General features: G+C 40.3%; 1 protein-coding gene and 1 long non-coding RNA gene across 8 annotated transcripts in view; one reads left to right on the plus strand and one right to left on the minus strand.

Moving 5' to 3' along the window:
- Positions 1–848: 848 nt before the first annotated feature.
- LOC309641482 overlaps positions 849–24,569 on the minus strand; it is a 64,207-nt gene continuing 40,486 nt past the window's right edge. The window contains exon 4 of the long non-coding RNA XR_014252623.1: positions 849–7,605. This is a non-coding gene — a long non-coding RNA (uncharacterized lncRNA). The remainder of the gene's footprint in view (positions 7,606–24,569) is intronic.
- The window catches only part of TFCP2 (transcription factor CP2), a 52,082-nt gene continuing 35,141 nt past the window's right edge, over positions 7,629–24,569 (plus strand). Inside the window, exons 1-2 of one of the 7 annotated variants that reach the window (XM_082421425.1) lie at positions 7,629–7,933; positions 8,287–8,468. In XM_082421425.1, coding sequence (XP_082277551.1) covers positions 8,347–8,468 — 122 coding nt within the window. In that variant the 5' untranslated portion in view covers positions 7,629–7,933; positions 8,287–8,346. Of the gene's footprint in view, positions 7,934–8,191; positions 8,469–24,569 lie in introns of those variants that run through there. The other 6 variants (XM_082421420.1, XM_082421421.1, XM_082421423.1 and 3 more) reach the window with 6 other exon arrangements.

A 24,569-nucleotide genomic window follows, 5' to 3' on the forward strand; every position in this document is an offset into this window, starting at 1 on the left:
TTTCCTCTGCTGGAATGACGGGGTTGGTCTTTCAGAGGAACAAGGCCAGGGGCAGAATGTTTGCAGGCTGAATTCCCCAGGCAGGGGGGTACAGGGTGCCCCTGAAGTGTGCCCAGACCAGAGCTCACCGGCCTGATCTCTGCTCTTGTTCCCCTACCACAGGGCCCCCGGAAAGCAGCGATGGCCCTGAGGTGGGTTTTTAATTTTGTTTATATTTTTGTTTTGAGTAGCATCAGGCTCTGAAGGGAGTTGATATCAATTTTGTTTTGAAAGCACCTTTCTGGTTATCAGCCAGATCTCAGTGGCTCCTTTACCATGGAAAGGCAGGAGATAGGGCAGAAATGGCTTAACTGTTTGCATGTGTTTTGTTTGTTATTGTTTCAAAGACCAAAACTTTCTATGGCTTAATGAATTGGCTGGGGCCTTTGACCCTGCACTAATCAAGGCATTTTATCCAGGTGGGGTCCAGGGAAAGAATTCAGCCAAATGGGTTAAGGAACTCATTTGACTTTGGAATGAGAGGCCCTGACATTTTTGTGTCCTTGGAAATCCAATCACCTTCCTTTGCCTAGATTCCCTTCCTGTCTCCTAGGCCAGGCTCTGACGCTGAGGTTCTGACTGATCCCGGTGGGACAAAGTCTGCTGAGAGCTGGAGTGAGGGGTGAGGAGGGGAGAATGGGGGAGAAGCACTTGACGTAGTTGTGTGGAATAAACAGTATTTTTTCTTTTGTACTGGTCTGCTTGTTTCTCTTCTACCTCTCAGGGTGATGTGAGGGAGTCAGTGTCAGAGAGCAGGGGAGGAGCTGGCTTTGCCGTCAGAGTCTGTGGCCTGGAAAATCCCATTGCAAGAGGATGAGTATCAGTGCCCTGAACTCCTACTTCCCCGCCCAGGCCCTCCAGCCGGCACTCTCCCCGTGGGGTGCAGGGTCAAGGGGTGTGCCCTTTCTCCTTCTAGACCACCCCCTGATACCTAGGATCCCACAATTCCCTGCCAAGCCCACTTTCTAGCCCCTCTTCCCTGGGTCCTGATAATAGATTGTGCTGTTGGTGTATACACTCCTGGCCCAAGAGGCAGCTGTTTGTCAGAAAGCTGGGTGGATGGAGCTTGGCTGTGCAGGCTGGTTGCCTATACGTGTACACAAAGCCCTTTGCAGTGTGAGGTGGGGCTTCGAGGGGGAAGAGAAGGCAGGCTGCAGGCTGGGGGCCAGGATTCCTATTATTCTAGCACAGAACTTCAAGGAATCTTAGAAGTCCAAATTCAAACCTGGCCTTCCCGGTCATTATGAAGGTATGCTTATCATGATAGGAGGTGAGAACAGTCACAATTAGGTTGATTATGCTTTATAAAAATTTAGGTATATGGTAAGTGGGTCTTCCTTTGTGCTTTTCCCCAGGCCTGCAAATGTTGTGGGCAGGCCTGCCACCTGAGCTCAGGGCTGGGAGAGCATGGCTGGAAAAAGGGTCTCTCCCTCCTAGGAGTAGGGTTCATGCCATGCTCCCCTGTAACCCTCCCTCCTCCCCCCTCCACCTCCTTGGTATTGATGAGGTCTGGCTACATAATCTAAACTGGTGAGAACAAGGCATCACCTTTGATTCCACCCAACCAGCATTCCTGAGCCAGGCACTGTGCTGGGTTCTAGATCATGCTCCAGCCCCCTCCCCAACCCAAGGGACAAGAGATGTCTAAGACTCTGACGTCAGGCTTGGGGATCAGAGGAGCTTTACAGCACTCGAAATAATGAGGCCCAGGATGACACAGAAGCCAGCACTTACCTCTGCATAGATCTCACAACCCTAATATTGGCTGTCCACGCTAGACTGCAACCCCTCAGGACCCAGGCCAAGGGCACAGAGCAGGTGCTTGATAAATATCAGATAGATGACTGAATGCATTTGTACCCTGCCTTTCAAGGAAACAATAAGAGCTGAGTCCCTGACTTCAAGCTACTGGGAGAAAGCAGGTACAGAGGCTTCAGCATTAGCGCTGCAAGGTTTGGACTGTGATGTGTGGGAGTGAATGGAATCTGGGTGGCAACTGGCCCTGAATGGAGAGAGGCATCTCCCAACAGCTCCCAACAGAAGAGTCAGTGGAAGCTGTTACCACTGGCTCAGACCAGTTTGAGTGTGGTTCCTGGCAAACTGGCCCAGGAAGACTTTAAAGGAAGAGGGGTGGGTTTGTGGAGGGACTGCAGTTTCTATTCCCAAGTCTGGGACGTTCCTCTGGGTTCCTGAACCCAACTCCAGTGGGTGTGTGTGCAGGCTTCCCCACACCAAAAAGCATTTCTCAGGCACTAGCAGTGTGTCTGAGAACTCAGTTCAATTCTGACATTACCTACCCAGAGATGGCATCAGATTCCGCAGGTAAAGGGCTCAGTCCCAAAAGACCGCCCTATACTTCAGATGCCTTTTCTCTCAACTGCAGGGTCCATCAAAAAAGCCAGACTGGGCCTCAAAGGCTTGCTGTCTGGAGTGTAGGAAGATGTGAAGAGTTAAAACTAGATAGTCACACATGAAAAGATGCTCAACATCACTAATTATTAGAGAAATGCAAATTAAAACTACAGTAAGGTATCACCTCACACCGGTCAGAATGGCCATCACCAAAAAAATCTACAAACAATAAATACTGGAGAGCGTGTGGAGAAAAGGAAACCCTCCTACACTGTTGGTGGGAATGTAAATTGGTACAACCATTATGGAGAACAGTATGGAGTTTCCTTAAAAAACTAAAAATAGAACTACCATATGATCCAGCAATCCCACTCCTGGGCATATACCTGGAGAAAACCATAATTTGAAAAGATACATGCACCCCAATGTTCATTGCAGCACAATTTACAATAGCCAGGACATGGAAGAAACCTAAATGTCCATCAACAGAGGAATGGATAAATAATTTGTGGTACATATATACAATGGAATATTACTCAGCCATAAAAAAGAACAAAATAATGCCATTTGCAGCAACATGGAGGGACCTCGAGATTGTCATACTGAGTGAAGTAAGTCAGACACAGAAAGACAAATATCATATGATATTACTTATATGTGGAATCTAAAAAAAAAAGGGTACAAATGAACTTATTTACAAAACAGAAGTAGAGTCATGGATGTAGGAAACAAACTTATGGTTCCCAGGGGATAAGAGCAGGGGAGGGATAAATTGGAAGATTGGGATTGACATATACACACTGCTATATATAAAATAGATAACTAATAAGAACCTACTGTATAGCACAGGGAACCCTACTCAATACTCTGTAATGGCCTATATAGGAAAATAACCTAAAAAAAAAAAAGAGTGGATATATGTATATGTATAACTAATTCACTTTGCTGTATACCTGAAACTAACACAACATTGTAAATCAACTATACTCCAATAACAATTAAAACAAACAAACAAACAAAACAACTAGATAGTCAGTACTAAAAAAAGCCTGCCTGGATAATGGTCTCTTCCTGTACCTGGAGGAAAATGCCTGGTGATTGACTTGGGCACCCAGCAACAGTGACTGACTTTCTTAAATGAATGAGAAAGAAAACCTAGGGAATGGATAGGTACTGATCCTCCAGGGAGCTTGAGCCCTCAAGACTCGGAGAGAATTGATTAATCTTAAGAGGTAGGCAGGACAAGTGCTAGGGTTCCCTTTTTGTCAATCATAATAATAGCTAACCCTGACTGATCACTGACTGTGTGCTAGACACTCTTATAAGCACTTAACATGCATTAGCACCATAATTAGCACCATAATTCTATAAAGTAAGAACTATTATTATATCCATTTTACAGATAAAAAATTGAGGCACAGAGAAGATGAGAAATCAAGTCAGGGTTGTTTTGTTTGTGAGCAGCAGAACCAGGTCTTAAAACCAAGGTGTGCTATCTCTAAAACCTGTGTGCCTAACCTTACACCATACAAGATGGGACCTGGGGGTGCTATCTGTCCTGATCTTTTGGGTAGGATTTCCACATTTCTACCCACCAGGGTAGGTACTGCTATGTTCCATCTGAACAGTGTCTAGTTTCAGGACCTAATCTAGGGAAATGAACCCTTTACCATGAGCCCAACGGTCCAGAATACTGAATTTGGAGCTCTGTGCCACAGGTGCTCTGGTTAATTAGTCATATTTATTATGTCTAATAGGAACCATGATTTTTGTTGTGGGATGAATTTATACGTACAACATTTTGATTTCTTGATAGATGTTGCTGGATTTCCAGGGAAACACCTGGTGATTTTTCTTGGAGGCAGAGCCCCCAGGGCTGCCCCTGGAATTCCTGTTTCCAGCCCGGGCACTCCGATTTCAGGAGTAGTTACAATGGGGAAGGGAGAGGAGGGAAAAAATCAACCCCCCACAGTCACAGAATTCCAGGAGTAAACACTCTGCCTAAGGTCTTCTCCCCTCAGGGGGACCTGGGCCCAAGGATCTAAATCTCAAGGCTGATCTGTATTCCAGTTGGTAGGGGCCAAGCCTTAGGAGTCACTTTTCATTTCACCTCTGTTTGTTTTAGAATTAATAAATGGCAAGGAGGACCTTTGTGAAATCTTTGTTTCGGTTCAGAATTAAAACTTAGGCTCAAACCTTGGAAGAAGTACATGTGTATCTTTTTTTAATATGTAAATTTTAAAATTTTCTTTACTTCCGGCTGCGTTGGGGCTTTGTTGCTGCACACGGGCTTTCTCTAGTTGCGGTGCGCGGACTTATTGCGGCAGCTTCTCTTGTTGCAGAGCATGGGGTCTAGGCGCGCGGGCTTCAGTAGTTGTGGTGTGCGGGCTCAGTAGTTGTGGCTCGCGGGCTCTAGAGTGCAGGCTCAGTAGTTGTGGCGCACGGGCTTAACTGCTCCGCGGCATGTGGGATCTTCCCGGACCAGGGCTTGAACCCATGTCCCCTGCATTGGCAGGCAGATTCTCAACCACTGAGCCATCAGGGAAGCCGCTCATTTCATTCCTTTTAAAAGGAATATATATACATATATATATTTAGGAATATATATATATATTTCCCTAAATGATATATTGCTAAATTTTGCTGGTTTTTGAGCTTTATAAAGTGATGTTACTTTATGAGTAACATATGAGCACTTCTGCATTTCCCCCACAATTCTGATTGATTTATTCCTGTGTTTGAGTGTAGCTATATTCATGTTCATTGCTGTATAATAATCTATTACACTCCAGTTTATTCTTTCTCTTGTGGGCATACATTCGTTTTGTTCTGTTTTGCTGCTATAAATAGTGCTGCCATGAACATTCTCATACAAGTCTCCTGGTATGTATGTGCAAGAGTTCTCTAGGGTATATATGTAGAGTGGAGTTGCTGAATCAGAATAATTTTCAGGATAATTTCTAAAGAGGCTGTAGTCTGCTTAATCACTCTGTCCTTTTGAGTCTCAGTTTCCTCATGTTAAAAAATAAAAAGAAAACTTTTATGAGGATTAAATGAGACTATATATATATGTATTAAAGTGCTACTAAAATCATAGCACATCAAACAAGGTAAGCTAATGTTTTTAAACAGGATAATACCAACCCAATCTTAACAGAGAAACAGAAATGGGCTAATGGGAGACTTGAGCTAATATTTACTGAATAAGTATTATTTATGTGGCATCTTAGTACTTCGTTTAATCCTCACAACAATCTTAGTAGGAGGTATTATTTTCACTAATTTATGGATTAATACTGAGGCTCAGGAATGCAAAGTTACTTGCCCAAGATTGTGCATCTAGTGATAGAGTTGTTCAAACAAGTCTTGGGTCGACCTAAGAGGTGTTTAAAAACACTCTGGAGCTTCCCTGTTGGTGCAGTGGTTAAGAATCCACCTGCCAATGCAGGGGACACGGGTTCGAGCCCTGGTCCGGGAAGATCCCACATGCCGCGGAGCAACTAAGCCTGCGAGCCACAGCTACTGAGCCCGTGGGCCCCAACTACTGAAGCTTGCATGCCTAGAGCCCGTGCTCCGCAACAAGAGAAGCCACCGCAATGAGAAGCCCGCGCACCACAACGAAGAGTAGCCCCGCTAGCCACAACTAGAGAAAGCCCGGGCGCAGCAACAAAGACCCAACACAGCCAAAAATAAATAAAATAAAATAAATAAATTTATTTTAAAAAATAAAATAAAAAATAAAAATACTCTGGATTGGGTGGTGCAGTGGTTAAGAATTCGCCTCCCAAAAGACACAGCACAACCAAAAATAAATAAAATTTTTAAAAATGGATTACATTAAAAAAATACTCTGGATTGTTTATAAAGGCTTGTTTATAAAGGATTTTGGTTATGACATCTCTCTTTTGGTCTCTGAGCCCAAGACCCATTCCTTTACCCACAAACACATGTTTTGAGATAAAACTGGCTCAAGGGAAGAAAAAAATGGCTTGAAGAGATATTAAATATCTTGGGAATGAATCAAGACTTGGATGCCAGGCTTATTAAGGTAAGAAGATGGATAAGTCAGAGCCCTCAAAGAGAGGACTCTGGCTGAAACTGGGGGCATGCTGTCAACTTCATGTTAACCTCTTTCCTTTTTTTTAATTCAATGAGCATTAAAAAAAAAAAAAAGTCCTATTGAATGCAGGAACTATACCAGGAGATATTTAGAACACAAGCCTGAAAAATATGTATTCTCTTTTCTTTAGGAGGTCATAATCTAGTGAAAAAGGCAGCTATCTATTTGTATCTATCTACCTATCTATCTCAAGACATTGTAAAAATTAAATAATGGAATCCAGCAATGAACCAATACTTTCACATATAGGCAATGTCTTGTAGTGAAAATGATCAGGGTTTGTAATCAGCTCTGAGGTTGGCACCCCAATTTAGCTCTGGCCAACTTAAGCCCTTAGCCTCCTCTCCTTATTGGTAAAATGAAGGTCATTAATACTTATCTTTGTAATTGTAAACCTAGTTACGATTGTTTTGAGTATTACTGATAATGTAATAAAGTTCCTTGTATATAGTTGATGATCAATAAACAATGGACATTATTATTTTAACCTCAAAGGAAGAAGATGGAGCACGTGTGGTTATCCCCACTTTTCAAATATGAGAAAGCTAAATCTCGGTGTGATTAAACTATTATTCTGGTCACCAAGCTAGTAAATGACGCCAGCACAAATCATGATCTTCAGACCACCACCTTTTAAAAACTACGACACTTTCACCTATCTCATCCTTTCCTGTTGAAAAGCATTAAGGGAGAAAGAGGAAGATAAAAAGACTATCCAGGGAAGTGGGACTGAAGCAGTCTTGACCCCGTAAGAGGCGAGTTTAATGAGACAGTATTCCAGGAACAAACAAACGCCGTGTTAGCGTTTAGGTAAGTCAGCCAGGGTGTGGGTGTGGGTTCAATAAGACTAGAGCGAAAGCTCCACCCACGCCTTAGGGTGCTGACTCGCTTACTTAGCGGACGCCAGAACTCAGGTAGCCCCAAGGAGGGACGTTTGAACCGAGCCACCTGACGCACGCCGTTCCCTCTGCCAGATCCCCCAGCCCATCTCCTGCGGGCAGAGAGCCGTGGCGTAGCTAGCCTATCATCACTGCCGAGGCCGGCGAAGTCGCTTCTTCATTGGCTAGCGTCAGGGTGATTCACGTTCTCCGGACCTGCGAAGGGAGAGGGCGCCATGATTGGTTGGCGCTGGGGCGGTGGGCGGTGGAAGAGCCTGGCGAGTCTGGGATTCAAGCCGGTGCTGGGCTTTCTCCACCCATGCTTGGAGGCCGTGGGGGGCTGCAGAGGGCGGGGAGTCGACTCAGCGGAAACCTGGATTTGGTTCTAAAGGCCGTGGGATTGAGAAGGGGTGACCGGAAGTGATTTTGGGACTGACCGGAAGCGAGGCCTGGAGGGGAAAGGGAGACTGGTTCCCGGGAGGGAGGGGAGTTTCCCGCAGAAAGGGGCGGGGGAAAAGGTGCGAAAGCGGCGTGGGCGCGCAGGGTAGGTAGCGGGTCGCTGCTTCTGGTCTGTTTGGAAAGCAGCGAGTGACCACCACGAGTTCAAGGGGAGAGCCCAAAGAGTGGGAGTGCGAGGAGTCCAGGGTTGCCTTTGGGCAGTCTGGAAGAGTGAAGCCAAAGGACCCTCACGCGGCTCCAGAGAGCTGGGCGGCGGTGGGGGTGGGGGTGGGGGTAGGGATTTTGGAAGTCAGGGCAGCCAAGAGCAAGGAGACAAGGGTGCGGGAGATCAGTTGTGTGGGCAGTGCGGGTGGGGCTTGGGGGCGGCTGGTGAGTACTGCGGGGGAGATCTTGGTTTGGAGTTTTCTACAGTCTTGCAGTCTTGCCCCCGTTGGGTAGAATCACACTGCTCGCCTTTGTACAAGAAACGGTGTCTCCTGGGGCAAGGAAGGAGCCAGGATGGCCTGGGCTCTGAAGCTGCCTCTGGCCGATGAGGTGATTGAATCCGGGCTGGTGCAGGACTTTGATGCTAGTCTATCCGGGATCGGCCAGGAACTGGGTGCTGGTGCCTATAGCATGAGGTGAGTGAGATTTTCCCAGACCCTGCACCTTCTGAATAACAAAGGCAGGATAGAGAATAAGGGGGGGAAAGAGAGAGAGGTGTATAGAGTTAGAGAAGCTCTCGGTGGTTAGAGAAAACGAACTTGTTTCTTTTGTTGTTCTGAGTAGTGAGTATTGCGGTAGAAAGGGAAAAAGAGATTACGGGCAGTGTCAAGAAGAATAGCCCTTGATTAGCAACCAGATGAATGTTGAGAGGCTTTTGTGCCAGTGTGGGTGACTTGGAGACTGTTGGTGTGTGTGCACGTGTGGATAGGTTGCACTGGACTTGTGTGAAGAAGAGGCCACATTGAACATGTGAGAGATGTTTAGGGAGTTGGGGCTTAATGATGAATGTTGGTTGACTGCTTATTGGGAGGAAATGTGAAACCTTTAATGAGGAAGTCCACACATCTGTATCTTAACCTGCTTTCAGGCTTTACTCAATCAATTCTAGGGTTTCTAACTTTTGAAACATAAGCTGCGAAATGAAAAAGTGTCAAAAAGAACTTTTAGATGCTTCTAGACCTTCATGTATCAAGCCAAATGTTGATAAGAAATAAAAATCTCCTTTGAAAGCAACATAACCTCCCATGTAATATATTTGCATGTGTTAGCTACTTCATTCCCCCAATGTAGTTTGTTTCATTTACAAGATGTGCAAGAGCCATGTCTGGAAATGTTGAAACATCTGCTTCTTAATGTTTGATGGAATATAATTGGGTTTCCAGATGCATTGTAAGGCTTAATCTAAATGAGTCAAAGAGACTTTAGAATTTAGCACTTTAATTAGGTTTATGAGTTTATAGTGGGAGGATGCCTTTTATGGGGAAAAAGGACAAATTTTGCATTCTGTTAGTGAGCTCCTTTGAGAGTTATAAAAGTGAACTTCCTTTCGTTAACTCTGCTAAGCTAAAGTGGAATTTCCTCACCGAAGTAAAATTATGAATTAGAACTTAATACTTCATCTTCAGGAATCTTTGCTTATAGTTAAAATAATAAAGGCTATCCTTGAATGCATATTTTAGTGATTTTCAGGGAAATTTGAGTTCTATCATGCAGTGCTCTTAGCCTTGAGAAATTTAACTCTAATTTTGTCTGTCCTTGTTTACATAAGTCTTACCATAAAAACAGAGATTAACTTGGTCTGAAAGTAAATGTCCTGACCCTGAGCTTGCACGTCAGTATGTGACATAATAGTTGACAATTTATGCTGTTGTTCATGTAAAGATTACTACCGCAAAAAGTTTAGTTTTGTCTAGGTTATCAGAGTTAAGAATGGAGATAATTAAATGTAACAGTACTTGTTATAAAAAGTCTGACATCAACAAACTCTTGGGTATCAACTATGTGCTCTCTCTACCATGCAACTTTACATTTATGAGTGCTTTCCTATTCATATCCTGAGTGGTCCTCACAAGTATTAGTAGAATGGCTTGCATATTTACACATTTGGAATTTTTTTCCAAGATCAAATCAAAAAGAGTTTTCAAACATCACTTTATGTTTTCTCAACAGCGCAACGTGCAAAAATTTTTTTCTTTTTCTTTTTCTTTGCTCTCTTTCACCTTGCTCTTTTTCATGCACTTTACTGCTGTCATGATTCTCTTGTCTCTTACACACATTTAATCATTTGCATTAATTTGTGTTAATTAGATATTAAGTTAGTTCTCAAACTTTAGTGTTTATGAGAGTCATCTGGAAACTTATAAAAAATAGTTTACAGCGTCCCATCTTTGGTGATTGTCTGGGGCACAGACCAGAAATCTAATTTTAAAAAAAAATAAATTTATTTTATTTTTGGCTGCATTGGGTCTTCGTTGCTGCACGTGGGCTTTCTCTAGTTGTGGCAAGCGGGGGCTACTCTTCGTTGCGGTGTGCAGGCTTCTCATTGAGGTGGCTTCTCTTGTTGTGGAGCATGGGCTCTAGGTGCATGGACTTCAGGAGTTGTGGTTCGCGGGCTCAGTAGTTGTGGCTTGCGGGCTCTAGCGCGCAGGCTCAGTAGTTGTGGCGCACGGGCTTAGTTGTTCCGTGGCATGTAGGATCTTCCTGGACCAGGGCTCAAACCCACGTCCCTTGCATTGGCAGGCGGATTCCCAGCCACTGCGCCACAAGGGAAGCCCTGATTTTTTAAAAACAAATTCTTAGATGATTTTGATGCACATAGTCCAGGGACCACATTTTGAGAAACACTGATTGGAGGAGTTTTTATACTCAAAGACAATGATTCTTTGCTCTCCCTGTTTCTTTTTTTTGACTAAACCTGTGATTACTTTTCCTAAACCTTTGTTAGGGAAAATTTTCTCTTTGACAGCAATTTGTTTTGTAAAATATTTTCCCTAACGTATTTGTTTTACCTTGATTTGCTTACTTCTGCTGCATCTTATAATGGTTTTGCTTCACATCTGTTGGTTTATATTTTATAAAAATTCATCTTAGCTGGATTTCTGTTTTTGATTCTTGATCTGCCATTGCATTTAGTGATTGTATTCTTTTCATAAGTGGTCCTTTAATAGTCTCCTTACTTTTTTCCTTACGTTTTAATACATGGCACAAACTTTATATTTAAAATAAGGAAATTCCATGAAAACATGCTGAGTGAAAGAAGCCAGTCACAAAAGTCTACATATGATTCTATTTCTTAGAAGTGTACAAAATAGGCAAATCTGTAGAGACAAAGTAGATTGGTGGTTGACTGTAGGAGAGGAGGGAATGGGGAGTGACTGCTAATAGGTACTGGGGGTTTTTTTTGGGGGGGCGCTGATAAAAATGTTTTAAAATTGTGATGATGATTGCATAACTCTGTGACTACAGTAAAGACAATTAAATTGTACACTTTAAATGGGTGAATTGTATGGTATATGAATTGTACCTCAATAAAGCTGTTATTAAAAGAGCAAACATTAAAATTTTCTTAAAACTTTTTTCTTTCATTTTTTTAAGGTTGAGGTGGAATTCATATTACGTAAAGTTAACCATTTTAAAGTGAACAATTCAGTGGCATTTAGTATGTTCACAATGTTGCACAACCACCACCTCTATCTAGTTCCAAAACATTTTCATCACCCCAAAAGAAAGCCCTATACCCGTTAAGCAATTGCTCCCCATTTCTCCCTCCCTTCTCTCCTTGGTACCCACTAATATGCGTTCTGTCTCTATGCATTTACCTATTCTGGATTTCACATAAATGGAATCATATAATGTGTGCCTTTTTGTGTCTGGCTTCTTTCACTGAGCATAATGTTTCCAGGGTTCATCCGTGTTGTAGCATGTATCAATACTTCAGTAATTTGTTCCTTTTTATGGCTGAATAATATGCCATCGTATGTATATATCACAATTTGTTTAACCATTCATCCACTGATGGACGACTATTACAAATAATGCTAACATAGCACTATGTTTATAAGGAAAATGTTTATAAACATTTGTGTTCAAGTTTCTGTGTAGACATTTTGTAAATGAAGTATAATTGACGCATAGCATTGTAGTAGTTTCAGGTGTACAACATAATGATTCCACGTTTGTATATGAAATGATCACCACAATAAGCCTAGTTAACATTCATTACCATACGTAGTTACAAAATTTTTTTTTCTTACGATGTGAACTTTTAAGGTTTAGTCTCTTAGCAGCTTTAAAATATGCAATACAAGATTGTTAACTATATTCACCATGCTGTACTAGGCGTATGTTTTCATTTCTTTTGGGTATATACCTAGGATTGGAATTTTTGAGCCATGTGGTAATGCTACACTTAACTTTTTTTATTTTATGTAACTTAAAGAGTTTTTTTTGTTTGTTTGTTTTTAAAGAGCAGTTTTAGGATCATAGCAATATTGAGAGGAAGGTATAGAAATTTCCCATATACCCCCAGCCTCTACACATGCATAGCCTCCACTGTTATCAACATCTTCCACCAGAGTGGTACACACTCTGTACCTACATTGTTGAACCTACATTGGCACAGCATAATCACCCAAAGTCCATAGTTTATCTTAGGGTTCACTCTTGGTATTGAATGTTCTGTAGGTTTGGACAAATATATGATGACATGTATCCATCAATGCAGTATCATTCAAAGTATTTTCACTGCTCTAAAACTCCCCTGTGCTCTGCTGATTCATTCACCCACCACTACCCCAACCCCTTGCTACCATTGATCTTTCTATTGTCTCTATAGTTTTGCCTTTCTGGAATGTCATATAACTGAAATCATACAGTATGTAGTCCTTTTCATGTCGGCTTCTTTCACTTAGTAATATGCATTTGACGTTCCTCCATGTCTTTTTCATGGCTTGATAGCTCATTTCTTTTTTTTTTTTTTTTTAGCACTGAATAATATATCATTGTCTGTATGTATCAGAGTTTATTTATCCATTGACCACTGAAGGACATCTTTTTTTCTTTTAACAAATTTCTTTATTTTATTTATTTTTGGCTGCATCAGGTCTTCGTTGCTGCGCGCGGGCTTCCTCTAGTTGCGGCGAGTGGGGGCTACTCTTCGTTGCAGTGTGTGGGCTTCTCATTGCAGTGGCTTCTCTTGTTGTGGAGCATGGGCTCTAGGCGCATGGGCTTCAGTAGTTGTGGCGTGTGGGCTCAGTAGTTGCGGCTCACGGGCTCTAGAGCCCAGGCTCAGTAGTTGTGGCGCACAGGCTTAGTTGCTCCGTGGCATGTGGGATCTTCCCGGACCAGGGCTTGAAGCCATGTCCCCTGCATTGGCAGGTGGATTCTTAACCACTGCGCCACCAGGGAAACCCTGAAGGACATCTTGGTTGCTTCCAAGTTTTGGCATTATAAATAAAGCTGTTATAAACATCTCTGTGCAGATTTTTGTGTGCAGATAGTTTTCATCTTCTTTGGGTAAATACCAAGAAATGGCATTGCTGGATCATATGGTATGAGTATGTTTAGTTTTGTAAAAAACTGCCAAACTGTCCTCCAAAGTGGCTGTACCATTTTGCATTCCTACCAGCAATGAGTGAGAGTTCCTTTGTTACTCCACATCTTGTCAGGATGTGGTGGTGTCACTGTTCTGGATTTTGGCCTTTGTAAAAGGTGTGTAGTGTATGCTTAACTTTTTCAAGAACTGCCAAGCAGTTTTGCACAGCAGCTAAACCATGTTATATTCTCACCAGCAATGTACAAGGGTTCATACTTCTCTATATCCTTACCAACATTTGTTGTTTTCTGTTTTTTTATTAAAGTCATCCTAGTGAGTGTGAAGTAGTATCTGTTATTATTTGTTCTACATTTCCTTGATGACCGTGATGTTGACATCTTTTCATCTGCTTGTTGGCCATTTGTATATCTTCTTTGGAGAAGTGTCTCTTCAAGTCCTTTGCCCGGTTTTAAATTGGGTTGTTGTCCTTTTGTTGTTGAGCTGTAAGAGTTTTTTATATATTCTGGTTACTAGATCATTATCAGATATATGGTTTGTAGATACTTTCTCCCATTCTGCAGGTTGTCTTTTCACATTCTTGATAATGTCCTTTGTTTGATTCACAAAGGTGTTTAATTTTGATGAAGTTCAATTTATCTATTCTTTTTGTTGCTTGTGCTTTTGATGTCAACTCTAAGAATCTATTGCCAAATTCAAGTCATGGTGATTTACCCTGTGGTTTCTCCTAAGAGTTTACAGTGTAAGCTCTTATGTTTAGGTCACTGACCCATTTTGAGTTAATTTTTGTATCTAGTGAGATAGGGTTCCAGCATCATTTGTTTGTATGTGGATATCCAGTTGTCCCAGCCGTATGTTCGTTTCCCATTGAATGTTCTTTGTAGCCTCATTGAAAATCAATTGGCCATACATGTAAAGATTTATTTGTGGACTCTGTTCTGTTCCATTGGTTGATATGTCTATTTTGCCAGTACCACACTGTTTTGATTACCATAGCTTTGTAATAAGCTCTGAAATTGGGAAGCGTGATTCCTCTTATTTTGTTTTTCTTTTCCAATATTGTTTTTTGCTATTTAGGGCCTCTTGTAGTTCCATACAAATTTGAGGGTAAGCTTTTCTGTTTCTGCAAAACAGATCATTGGAATTTTGATAGGGATTTCATTGAATCTGTAAATAGCTTTGGGAGTATTGCCATCTTAACAATATTGAGTTTATCAGTCCATGAACATGAGATGTGTTTCCATTTATTTAGGTCTTTAATTTCTTTAAGAAGTGTTTTGTAGTTTTCAATGTACAAATCTTTCACATCCTTGGTTAAATTTATTCCTACGTATTTTATTCTTTTGGATGTTACTGGGACTGCTTTTTTCACTTAGCATAGTGTCTTCAAGGTTTTGCTCAGTGTTTGTTTCATAAAACGATGTTAAATTTTGTCCAGTGCCTTTTCTATTGAGATGATTTTGTGGGGTATTGCACTGAGTGATTTCCTTATCTGAACTACCCTTACATTCCTGGGATAAATCCCACTTGGTCATAGTTTAGAATCATTTTAATGTGCTGTTGGATTCAGTTTGCTAATATTTTGTTTCTTTATTCATAAGGGATATTGGCCTGTAGTGTTCTTTTCTTGTATCTTTTTCTGGCTTTGGTATTAGGATAATGGTGTTAAGCCTTTATTTACTTATTTATTTTTTTAAAGTTTATTTATTTATTTATTTGGCTGTGTTGGGTCTTTTATTGCTGTGTGTGGGCTTTCTCTAGTTGTGGTGAGCGGGGGCTACTCTTTGCTGTGCGCAGGCTTCTCATTGCAGTGGCTTCTCTTGTTGTGGAGCACGGGCTCTAGGCACACGGGCCTCAGTAGTCGTGGCACGCAGGCTCAGTAGTTGTGGCTCACGGGGTCTAGAGTGCAGGCTCAGTAGTTGTGGCGCACGAGCTTCATTGCTCCGTAGCATGTGGGATCTTCCCGGACCAGGGCTTGAACCCGTGTCCCTTTCAATGGCAGACGGATTCTTAACCACTCTGCCACCAGGGAAGTCTGGTGTTAGTTCTTTAAATGTTTGGTAGAATTTACCAATGAAGTCATCTGGTCCTAGACTTTTCTTTGTTGAGAGGTTTTTTATTATTGATTCCATTGCTTGTTAATAGGTCTGTTGAGATTTTTAAATTTCTTCTTGAGTCAGTTTTGGTACTTTGTGTGTTTCTAGAAATCTGTTTTATCTAGATTATCTAATTTGTGTGTATATAATTATTCATAGTGTTCTCTTATAATCCTTTCATTTCTACAAGGTTGGTAGTAATATCCCACTTTCATTTCTGATTTTATTTATGTGTGTCTTCTCTCTTTTTTTTCCTTGGACAGTGTAGCTAAAAGTTTTTCAATTTTGTTTATCTTTTTAAAGAACTGACTTTTGGTTTTGATCCTCTGCTATTTTTAAAAAAATATTTATTTATTTACTTATTTGGCTGTGTTGGGTCTTAGTTGTGGCACGCGGGATCCTCGTTGAGGCATGCGGCATCTTTTGTTGTGGTGTGTGGGTTCCAGAGCGCACAGGCTCAGTAGTTGCAGTGTGTGGGCTCTCTAGTTGTGGTGTGTGGGCTCTAGAGTGTACAGGCTCAGTAGTTGTGGCACATGGGCTTAGTTGCCCCGCAGCATGTGGGATCTTAATTCCCCAACCAGGGATCAAACCCACGTTCCTTGCATTGGAAGGCAGATTCTCAACCACTGGAACACCAGGGAAGTCCCCTCTACTATTTTTTAAATTCTCTATTTTTTCCTGCTCATCTTTGTTACTTCCTTCTTTCTGCTAGTTTTGGATTTAGTTTGCTCTTTTTCTAGTCCCTTAAGATGTAAAGTTAGTTTATTTGATTTGAGGTCTTTCTTCCTTTTTTATGTGGGCATTTACAGCTATAAAATTCCCCTTAAGTACTGCTTTCACTGTGTCCCGTAAGTTTTAGTATGTTGTGATTTCATTTTCATTTGTCTCAAAGTATTTTTAAATTTCCCTAGTGATTTCTTCTTTCATCCATTGGTTGTTGAAGAGCGAGCTTAAAAAAAGAAAAAAAAAAATGAGCTAATTTCCATGTATTTGCAAAATTTCCAGCTTTCCTTATTTTACTGATTTCTAGCTTTCTTCCGTTGTGGTCAGAGAAGATAGTTTGTATGATTTTGATCTTTTCAAACTTACTGAAAATTGGTTTATGGCCTAACATGTGGTCTCTCCTGGAGAATGTTTTATGTGTCCTTGAGAAGATAATATATTCTGCTGTTGTTGGGTGGAGTGCTCTGTATATGTCTGTTAGGCCTGGTTGGTTTATAGTGTTGTTCAAATCCTTTGTTACCTTATTGATATTCTGTCCAGATGTCCCACTCATTATTTAAAGTAGGGTATGAAGTCCTCAATGGTAGAAATGTCTATTTATCTCTTCAATTCTATCAGTGTTTTAGATTCTTATTTTGGGGGGGCTCTGTTGTTTGGGTGTGTACATGTTTATAGTTCTTCTATCTTCTTGATAAATTGGCCTTTTAAATCAATATAAAATGTCTTTTGTGTGTCTCTCTTTTTTTTTTCTTTGTGTCTCGTGTAACAATTTATGATTTAAGTTCTATTTTGTCTGATACTTGTATAGTCACTCCAGCTCTCTTTTGTTTACTATTTGCATGGAATATTTTCTTTCATTATTTTTTTCATTTTTACCCTATTGTGTGTTGTATCTAAAGTGAGTCTTTCATTTCTCCAAAGAAGATATACAGATTGCCAACAAACACATGAAAGAATGCTCAACATCATTAATCATTAGAGAAATGCAAATCAAAACTACAATGAGATATCATCTCACACCGGTCAGAATGGCCATCATCAAAAAATCTAGAAACAATAAATGCTGGAGAGGGTGTGGAGGAAAGGGAACACTCTTGCACTGTTGGTGGGAATGTAAATTGATACAGCCACTATGGAGAACAGTATGGAGGTTCCTTAAAAAACTACAAATAGAACTACCATACGACCCAGCAATCCCACTACTGGGCATATACCCTGAGAAAACCATAATTCAAAAAGAGTCATGTACCAAAATGTTCATTGCAGCTCTATTTACAATAGCCAGGACATGGAAGCAACCTAAGTGTCCATCATCGGATGAATGGATAAAGAAGATGTGGCACATATATACAATGAAATATTACTCAGCCATAAAAAGAAACAAAATTGAGTTATTTGTAGTGAGGTGGATGGACCTAGAGTCTGTCATACAGAGTGAAGTAAGTCAGAAAGAGAAAAACAAATACAGTATGCTAACACATATATATGGAATCTAAGGGAAAAAAAAAAAGGTCATGAAGAACCTAGTGGCAAGATGGGAATAAAGATTCAGACCTACTAGAGCATGGACTTGAGGATATGGGGAGGGGGAAGGGTAAGCTGTGACAAAGTGAGAGAGTGTCATGGACATATATACACTACCAAACGTAAAATAGATAGCTAGTGGGAAGCAACCACATAGCACAGGAAGATCAGCTCGGTGCTTTGTGACCACCTAGAGGTGTGGGATAGGGAGGGTGGGAGGGAGGGAGATGCAAGAGGGAAGAGGTATGGGAACATATGTATATGTATAACTGATTGACTTTGTTATAAAGCAGAAACTAACACACCATTGTAAAGCAATTATACTCCAATAAAGATGTTAAAAAAAATAGTCTTTGTAAGCAGCATGTAGTTGGCCTTTTTTTTTCTTAACATCTTTTCTGCCAATCTGTGTCTTTAATTGGTCAGTTAACCCATTTGTACTTAAAGTGATTAGTGATAATGAAGGACTTATTTCTGCCATTGATAGTTTTCTATATGTCATATCTTTTTTTTTATAAATTTATTTATTTATTTATTTTTGGCTGTGTTGGGTCTTCGTTTCTGTGTGAGGGCTTTCTCCAGTTGCAGCAAGCGGGGGCCACTCTTATCACGGTGCGCGGGCCTCTCACTGTTGCGTCCTCTCCCGTTGCGGAGCACAGGCTCCAGACGCACAGGCTCAGTAGTTGTGGCTCATGCGCCCAGTTGCTCCGCGGCATGTGGGATCTTCCCAGACCAGGGCTCGAACCCGTGTCCCCTGCATTGGCAGACGGATTCTCAACCACTGCGCCACCAGAGAAGCCCTATGTCATATCTTATTTTGTTTCTCAATTCCTCCAATATGGCCTTCTTTTGTGTTTGATTTTTCTGTATTGTACCATTTTGTTTCCCTCTTCATTTTCTTTTTTGTATATTTTTAAAGTTACTTTCTTAGTGATTACTCTGGGGATTACAGTTAGTATCTTGAGTTTATAGCAGTCTAATTTGAAATGATGCCAACTTAACTTCATGAGCATACATTAAACTACATTTATTGTGGTGATCATTTTGCAGTATATATGAATATCAAATCATTATGTTGTATACCTGAAACTAATATAATGTTGTATGTCAGTTATATCTCAATTAATAAAAAAGAGCATACATTAACTCCATTTCCCCCCTTTATGTTGTTATTGTCACAAATTACATCTTTATGCATCATGTACCTGTTACTGTAGATTTATAATTATTATTTTATGCATTTGTCTTTTAAATCACGTAAGAAACAGAAAGAGGAGTTACATACCATAAATACAGTATACTATCTTGTGTATTTATATAACCTTTGTAATGATCTTTTTTAAAATATGAAATCATTAAATTTAATTTTTATTTTATATTGGGATATGGTTGATTTACAGTGTTGTGTTTCAGGTGTACAGCAAAGTAGTTCAGTTATACATATACATATATCCATTCTTTTTCAGATTCTTTCCCATATAGGTTATTACAGAATATTGAGTTGAGTTCTCTGTGCTATACAGTAGGTCCTTGCTGATTATCTGTTTTATATATAGTAGTGTATATATGTTAATCTGAAACTCCTAATTTATCCCTCCCCCCACCTTTCCCCTTTGGTAACCATAAGTTTGTTTTTGAAGTCTGGGAGTCTGTTTCTGTTTTGTAGATAAGTTCATTTGTGTCATCTTTCTAGATATCATATGATATTTGTCTTTCTCTGTCTGACTTTACTTAGTATGGTAATCCCTAGGTCCATTCATGTTGCTGCAAATGGCATTATTTCATTCTTTATTATGGCTGAGTAATATTCCATTGTATATATGTACCACGTCTTCTTTAACCATTCCTCTGTTGCTTCCATGTCCTGGCTATTGTAAATAGTGCTGCAGTGAACATTAGGGTGCATGTATCTTTTTGAATTATGGTTTCCTCTGGATATATGCCCAGGAGTAGGATTGCTGGATCACGTGATAGTTCTATTTTTAGTTTTTTTTAGGAACCTCCATAGTGTTCTCCATAGTGATTGTACCAATTTACATTCCCACCAACAGTGTAGGAGGGTTCCCTTTTCTCCACACCCTCTCCAGCATTTATTGTTTGTAGACTTTTGATGATATAATGACCTTTATTTTTTTGTATGACTTTGAGTTACCACGTAGTATTCTTTCATTTTAGCCTTTCCCTTTCGTTTCCCTTTAGCATTTCTTATAGGGCAGGTGAACTGGTGATGAATTCCCTTAACTTTTGTTGAGGAATGTCTTGATTTCTCTTTTATTTTAGAATTCTTTTTTTAAAAAAACACATTTCCCATATATGGCTATTTATTTATTTATTGGGTCTTTGTTGCTGCATTGGGTCTTTGTTGCTGCATGCTAGCTTTCTCTAGTTGTGGCGAGCGGGGGTTACTCTTCGTTGCAGTGCATGGGCTTCTCATTGCGGTGGCTTCTCTCGTTGCGGAGCACGGGCTCTAGGCGCACGGGCTTCAGTAGTTGTGGCATGTGGGCTCAGTAGTTGTGGCTCACAGGCTGTAGAGTGCAGGTTCAGCAGTTGTGGTGCACGGGCTTAGTCGGTCCACAGCATGTGGGATCTTCCCAGACCAGGGCTCAAACCTGTGTCCCCTGCACAGGTGGATTGGCAGGTGGATTCTTAACCACTGCACCACCAGGGAAGTCCTATTTTAGAATTTTCGGTTGATAGTTTTTACCTTCAGCACTTTAAATGTATCATCCCTGGCCTTCTGGCCTCTATGGTTTCTGATGAGATATTGGCTGTTAATCTCATTGAGGGTCCCTCATATATGATGAGTTACTTCCTTTCTGTTGCTTTGAATATTCTCTTTGTTTTTCACCAGTTTGAATATAATGCATCTTGGTGTGGAATTCTTTGGATTTTTCCTCTTGAAGTTTGTGGAGCTTCTTGGATGTGTAGATTCATGTCTTTCAACTGTTTGGACTGTGTTTGATGATTTTTTCTTTAATTTTTTTTTTTTTTTTTTTTTTTGCCTCTTTTCTTCCTGGGACTCCCAGAATATGTGTGTTGGTACATATGATGGTGTACCATAGGCCCTTTACACCCTGTTCATTTTTCTTTTTCTTTGTTTCTTTTTTGGTCATGCCACATGGCATACAAAATCCTAGTTCCCCAACCAGGGATTGAACCTGCACCCTCTGCAGTGGGAGCATGGAGTCTTAACCACTGGACTGCCAGGGAAGTCCCTCTTCATTCTTTTTTTTTTTAATTTATTTAATTTTATTTAATTTTTATTATTTTAAAAATATTTATTTATTTATTTTGGCTGTACTGGGTCTTAGTTGTGGCATGTGGGATCTTTTAGCTGCAACATGCAGACTTCTTAGCTGCAGCATGCAGGCTCTTAGGTGCTGCACGTGGACTTCTTAGTTGCAGCATGCGGACTTCTTAGTTGCGGCATGCGAACTCCTAGTTGCAGCGTGCATGCGGGATCTAGTTCCCCAACCAGGGATCAAACCCGGGTCCCCTGCATTGGGAGTGTGGAGTTTTACCCACTGGGCCACCAGGGAAGTCCCTTCATTTTTCTTTGTGCTCCTCAGCCTGAGTAATTTCTTTCTTTTTTTTTTTTTAAAGCAGAGTCTCAAAGAGATATTTATACACCCATGTTCATGACAGCAGTATTCACAATAGCCAAATATCAGCAGTTACCCAAGGGTCCATCGATAGACGAATGGATAAACAAAATGTGATATGTACACACTACTATATATAAAATAGATAACTAATAAGGACCTACTGTATAGCACAGGGAACTCTACTCAATACTCTATAATTCAGCCTGAGTAATTTCAATTTTCCTGTCTTCAAGTTCACTAACTCTTTCTTCTGCCTGGTTGAATCAGATGTTGAACCCCTCTAGTGAATTTTTAATTCCAGCTATTGTACTTTTTTGTACAGAATTTCTGTTTGGTTCCTTTTTATACTTCCTGTCTTTCTGTTGCTGTTCTGTACTTATTCATACATTGTTCTCCTGGTTTCCTTTAGTTATTTGTCCATGGTTTCCTTCAGCTCTTTGAGCATGTTGAAGACAGTTAACTTAAATCTTTGTCTAGTAAGTCTAGTATCTGGTCTTGCTAGAGGATGGTTTCAGTCAATTTCTTTTTTCCTGTGAATAGGCTGTATTTTCCTTTATCTTTGTATGCTTCGTAATTTTTTCTTAACTGAAGTGTAGTTAAGTCCCTGTGTTACGCAGTAAATCCTTGTTGCTTATCTATTTTATTTATAGTAGTTTGTATTTGTTAATCGCATACTCCTAATTTATCCCTCCTTACTCCGTTTACCCTTTGCTAACCACGAGTTTGTTTTCTATGTCTATGAGTCTGTTTCTGTTTTGCCTATAGATTCATTTGTATTTTTTTTTTAGATTCCACATGTAAGTGATATCGTATAATATTTGTCTTTCTCTGTCTGATTTACTTCACTTAGTATAATTTTCTCCAGATTCATCCATGTAGCTGCAAATGGCAATACTTAATTCTTTTTTATGACTGAATAGTATTCCATTGTGTGTGTGTGTGTGTGTGTGTGTGTGTGTGTGTGTGTGTGTGTGTCTACATATATCACATCTTCTTAAACCAGTCATTCGTTGATGTGTACTTGGGTTCTTTCCATGTCTTGGCTATTGTAAATAGTGCTGCATGTATCTTTTCAAATTATAGTTTTTGTCTTTTCTGGATATATGCCCAGGAGCAGGATTGCTGGATCTTACGGTAGCTCTATTTTTAGTTTTTTGAGGAAGTTCCGTAATGTTTTCCACAGTGGCTGCACCATTTACATTCCCACCAACAGTGTAGGAGGGTTCCTTTTTCTCCATACCCTCTCCAGCATTTATTGTTTGTAGACTTTTTGATGATAGCCATTCTTACTGGTGTGAGGTGATACCTCATTGTGGTTTTGATTTTCATATCTCTAATAATTAGCAACATTGAGTATTTTTTCATGTGCTTGTATGCTTTGTAATTTTTTGTTGAGAACTGGACATTTTGAGTATTGTAATGTGGTAACTCTGGAAATCAGATTCTACTCCCTTCTTAGAGATTACTGTCATTACTGGATGAAAGCTGCAGTTGTCTCTAAGTTTAGTGACTCTTCCAAACTAGTTGTGCAAAGACTGTATTCCTTGCTGTATATGGTCACTGAAGTCTCTTCTGTTATCTCCACCCCGTCAGTGACTTGACAGAGATTTCCTTAAATGCCTGGATCCAATAAGAAAAGACAAGGAAAAAAGAGAGTGTTCTCTTTTTTTGAATCTCTTCATCTCACTTTGTTAGGGAAGCCACTTCAGCCATGGGGGTTGAAACAATGGTGAGCCTCTTTGCCAGCTCCTCAGCAATCAAAAGCAGTGATCAAGACACATAACCTTGGGAGTTCCCTGGTGGCCTAGTGGTTAGGATTCTGGGCTTTCACTGCTGTAGCCTGGGTTCAGTTCCTGGTTGGGGAACTGAGATCCCACAAGCTTTGTAGTGTGGCCAAAGAAAAAAAAGAAGGAAAGAAAGAAAGACACATAACCTTTATTTTTGGAGGGAAAGATCCCCATTGCCCACCCTAGCACCAGCAACCTGCAACAGGATCTTGGGCTGTTGTTCCCACTGCTGCCTCCCATGGGACTGGGAGCTGGAGGATGATAGGTGCTATGCCAAATGCTGAAATTAAATAAAATTTACCAGCCTCTTTCTTCATCAGGCACTCCCTTGGATGCTGAAAGTGTTGGACTAGATTCCAGAGTTTCAAAGTAATTACTTTAAGCATTTCTTGCCAGCTCAATAGTTCTTTTGGTGAAAAGACCAATTCCTAGAGCTTCCTACTCTGCTATCTTCCATGACCTCTGTCCTTAATCTACAATAGCCTTTTAATTGGTCCAACCCTGCTTTTAACTCTGCACTCACCAACCCCCACCCAGTCTGTTGTCTACACTGAAACCTTTGTGTGTGGGTATTTTGTTCATTTAAATAAAAAATAATTTCAGACTTGTGGAAGATTTGCAAAAATAGTCTGAAGAATTTCTGCATACCCTTCACCCAGATTCCTTAAATGTTAACTTTTACTAAGTTTGCTTTATCTTTCTGCCTATCTCTTTTCAGACACCTAGAATTATTCTTTTTCTGAACTATTAAAGAGTAAGTTGCAGATATGATGCCCCTTAACACCTAAATACTTCAGTGTGCCTTTTTTTGAAACAAGAAATTCTCTTAACGCAACCACAGTACAATGATCATAATCAGGAACTCGACACTGACCCAATACCATTATCGAGCTATGGAACTTATTCACATTTCGCTAGTCATCTCAGTAAAGTCCTTTATAGCAGAAGAGTATCCAAGATCATGTGTTGATTCAGTTGACATGTCTTTCTTGTCCTTTAATCTAGAATAGTTCCTGAGTCTTTCTTTGTATTTTCATGGCATTGACAATTTGATGAATACAGGCCAGTTATTTTGTAGAATATCCCTCACTTTGGGTTTGTTGTTTTCTCGTGATTAAATTCAGTTAATGCACTTTGGGTAGTAATACCTAAGAAGTGATGCTGAATTTTTCTCTGTGTATCATATTAGGATGCACATGCTATTGATTGGTTCTATTACTGGCAATGTTAACTTTGGCCATTTAGTGAAAGTGGCATATGCCAGTTTTCTCCCTTGTCAATTTGTCTTTTGTAATTGATGAGTATCTTGTGGGGAGATACTTAGAGACTATGTAAATATCCTATTACTTTTCAAACTTTTACCTATCAATTTTAGTGTTTATTGATGATTCTTGCCCTAATCAGTTATCATTATGATGGTTGCTAATAGATGATTTTCTAATTATGTCCT

This window comes from Balaenoptera physalus (genome assembly GCF_965194825.1).
Source record: "Balaenoptera physalus genome assembly, chromosome: 13".
In the NCBI taxonomy this organism is placed as follows: domain Eukaryota; kingdom Metazoa; phylum Chordata; class Mammalia; order Artiodactyla; family Balaenopteridae; genus Balaenoptera; species Balaenoptera physalus.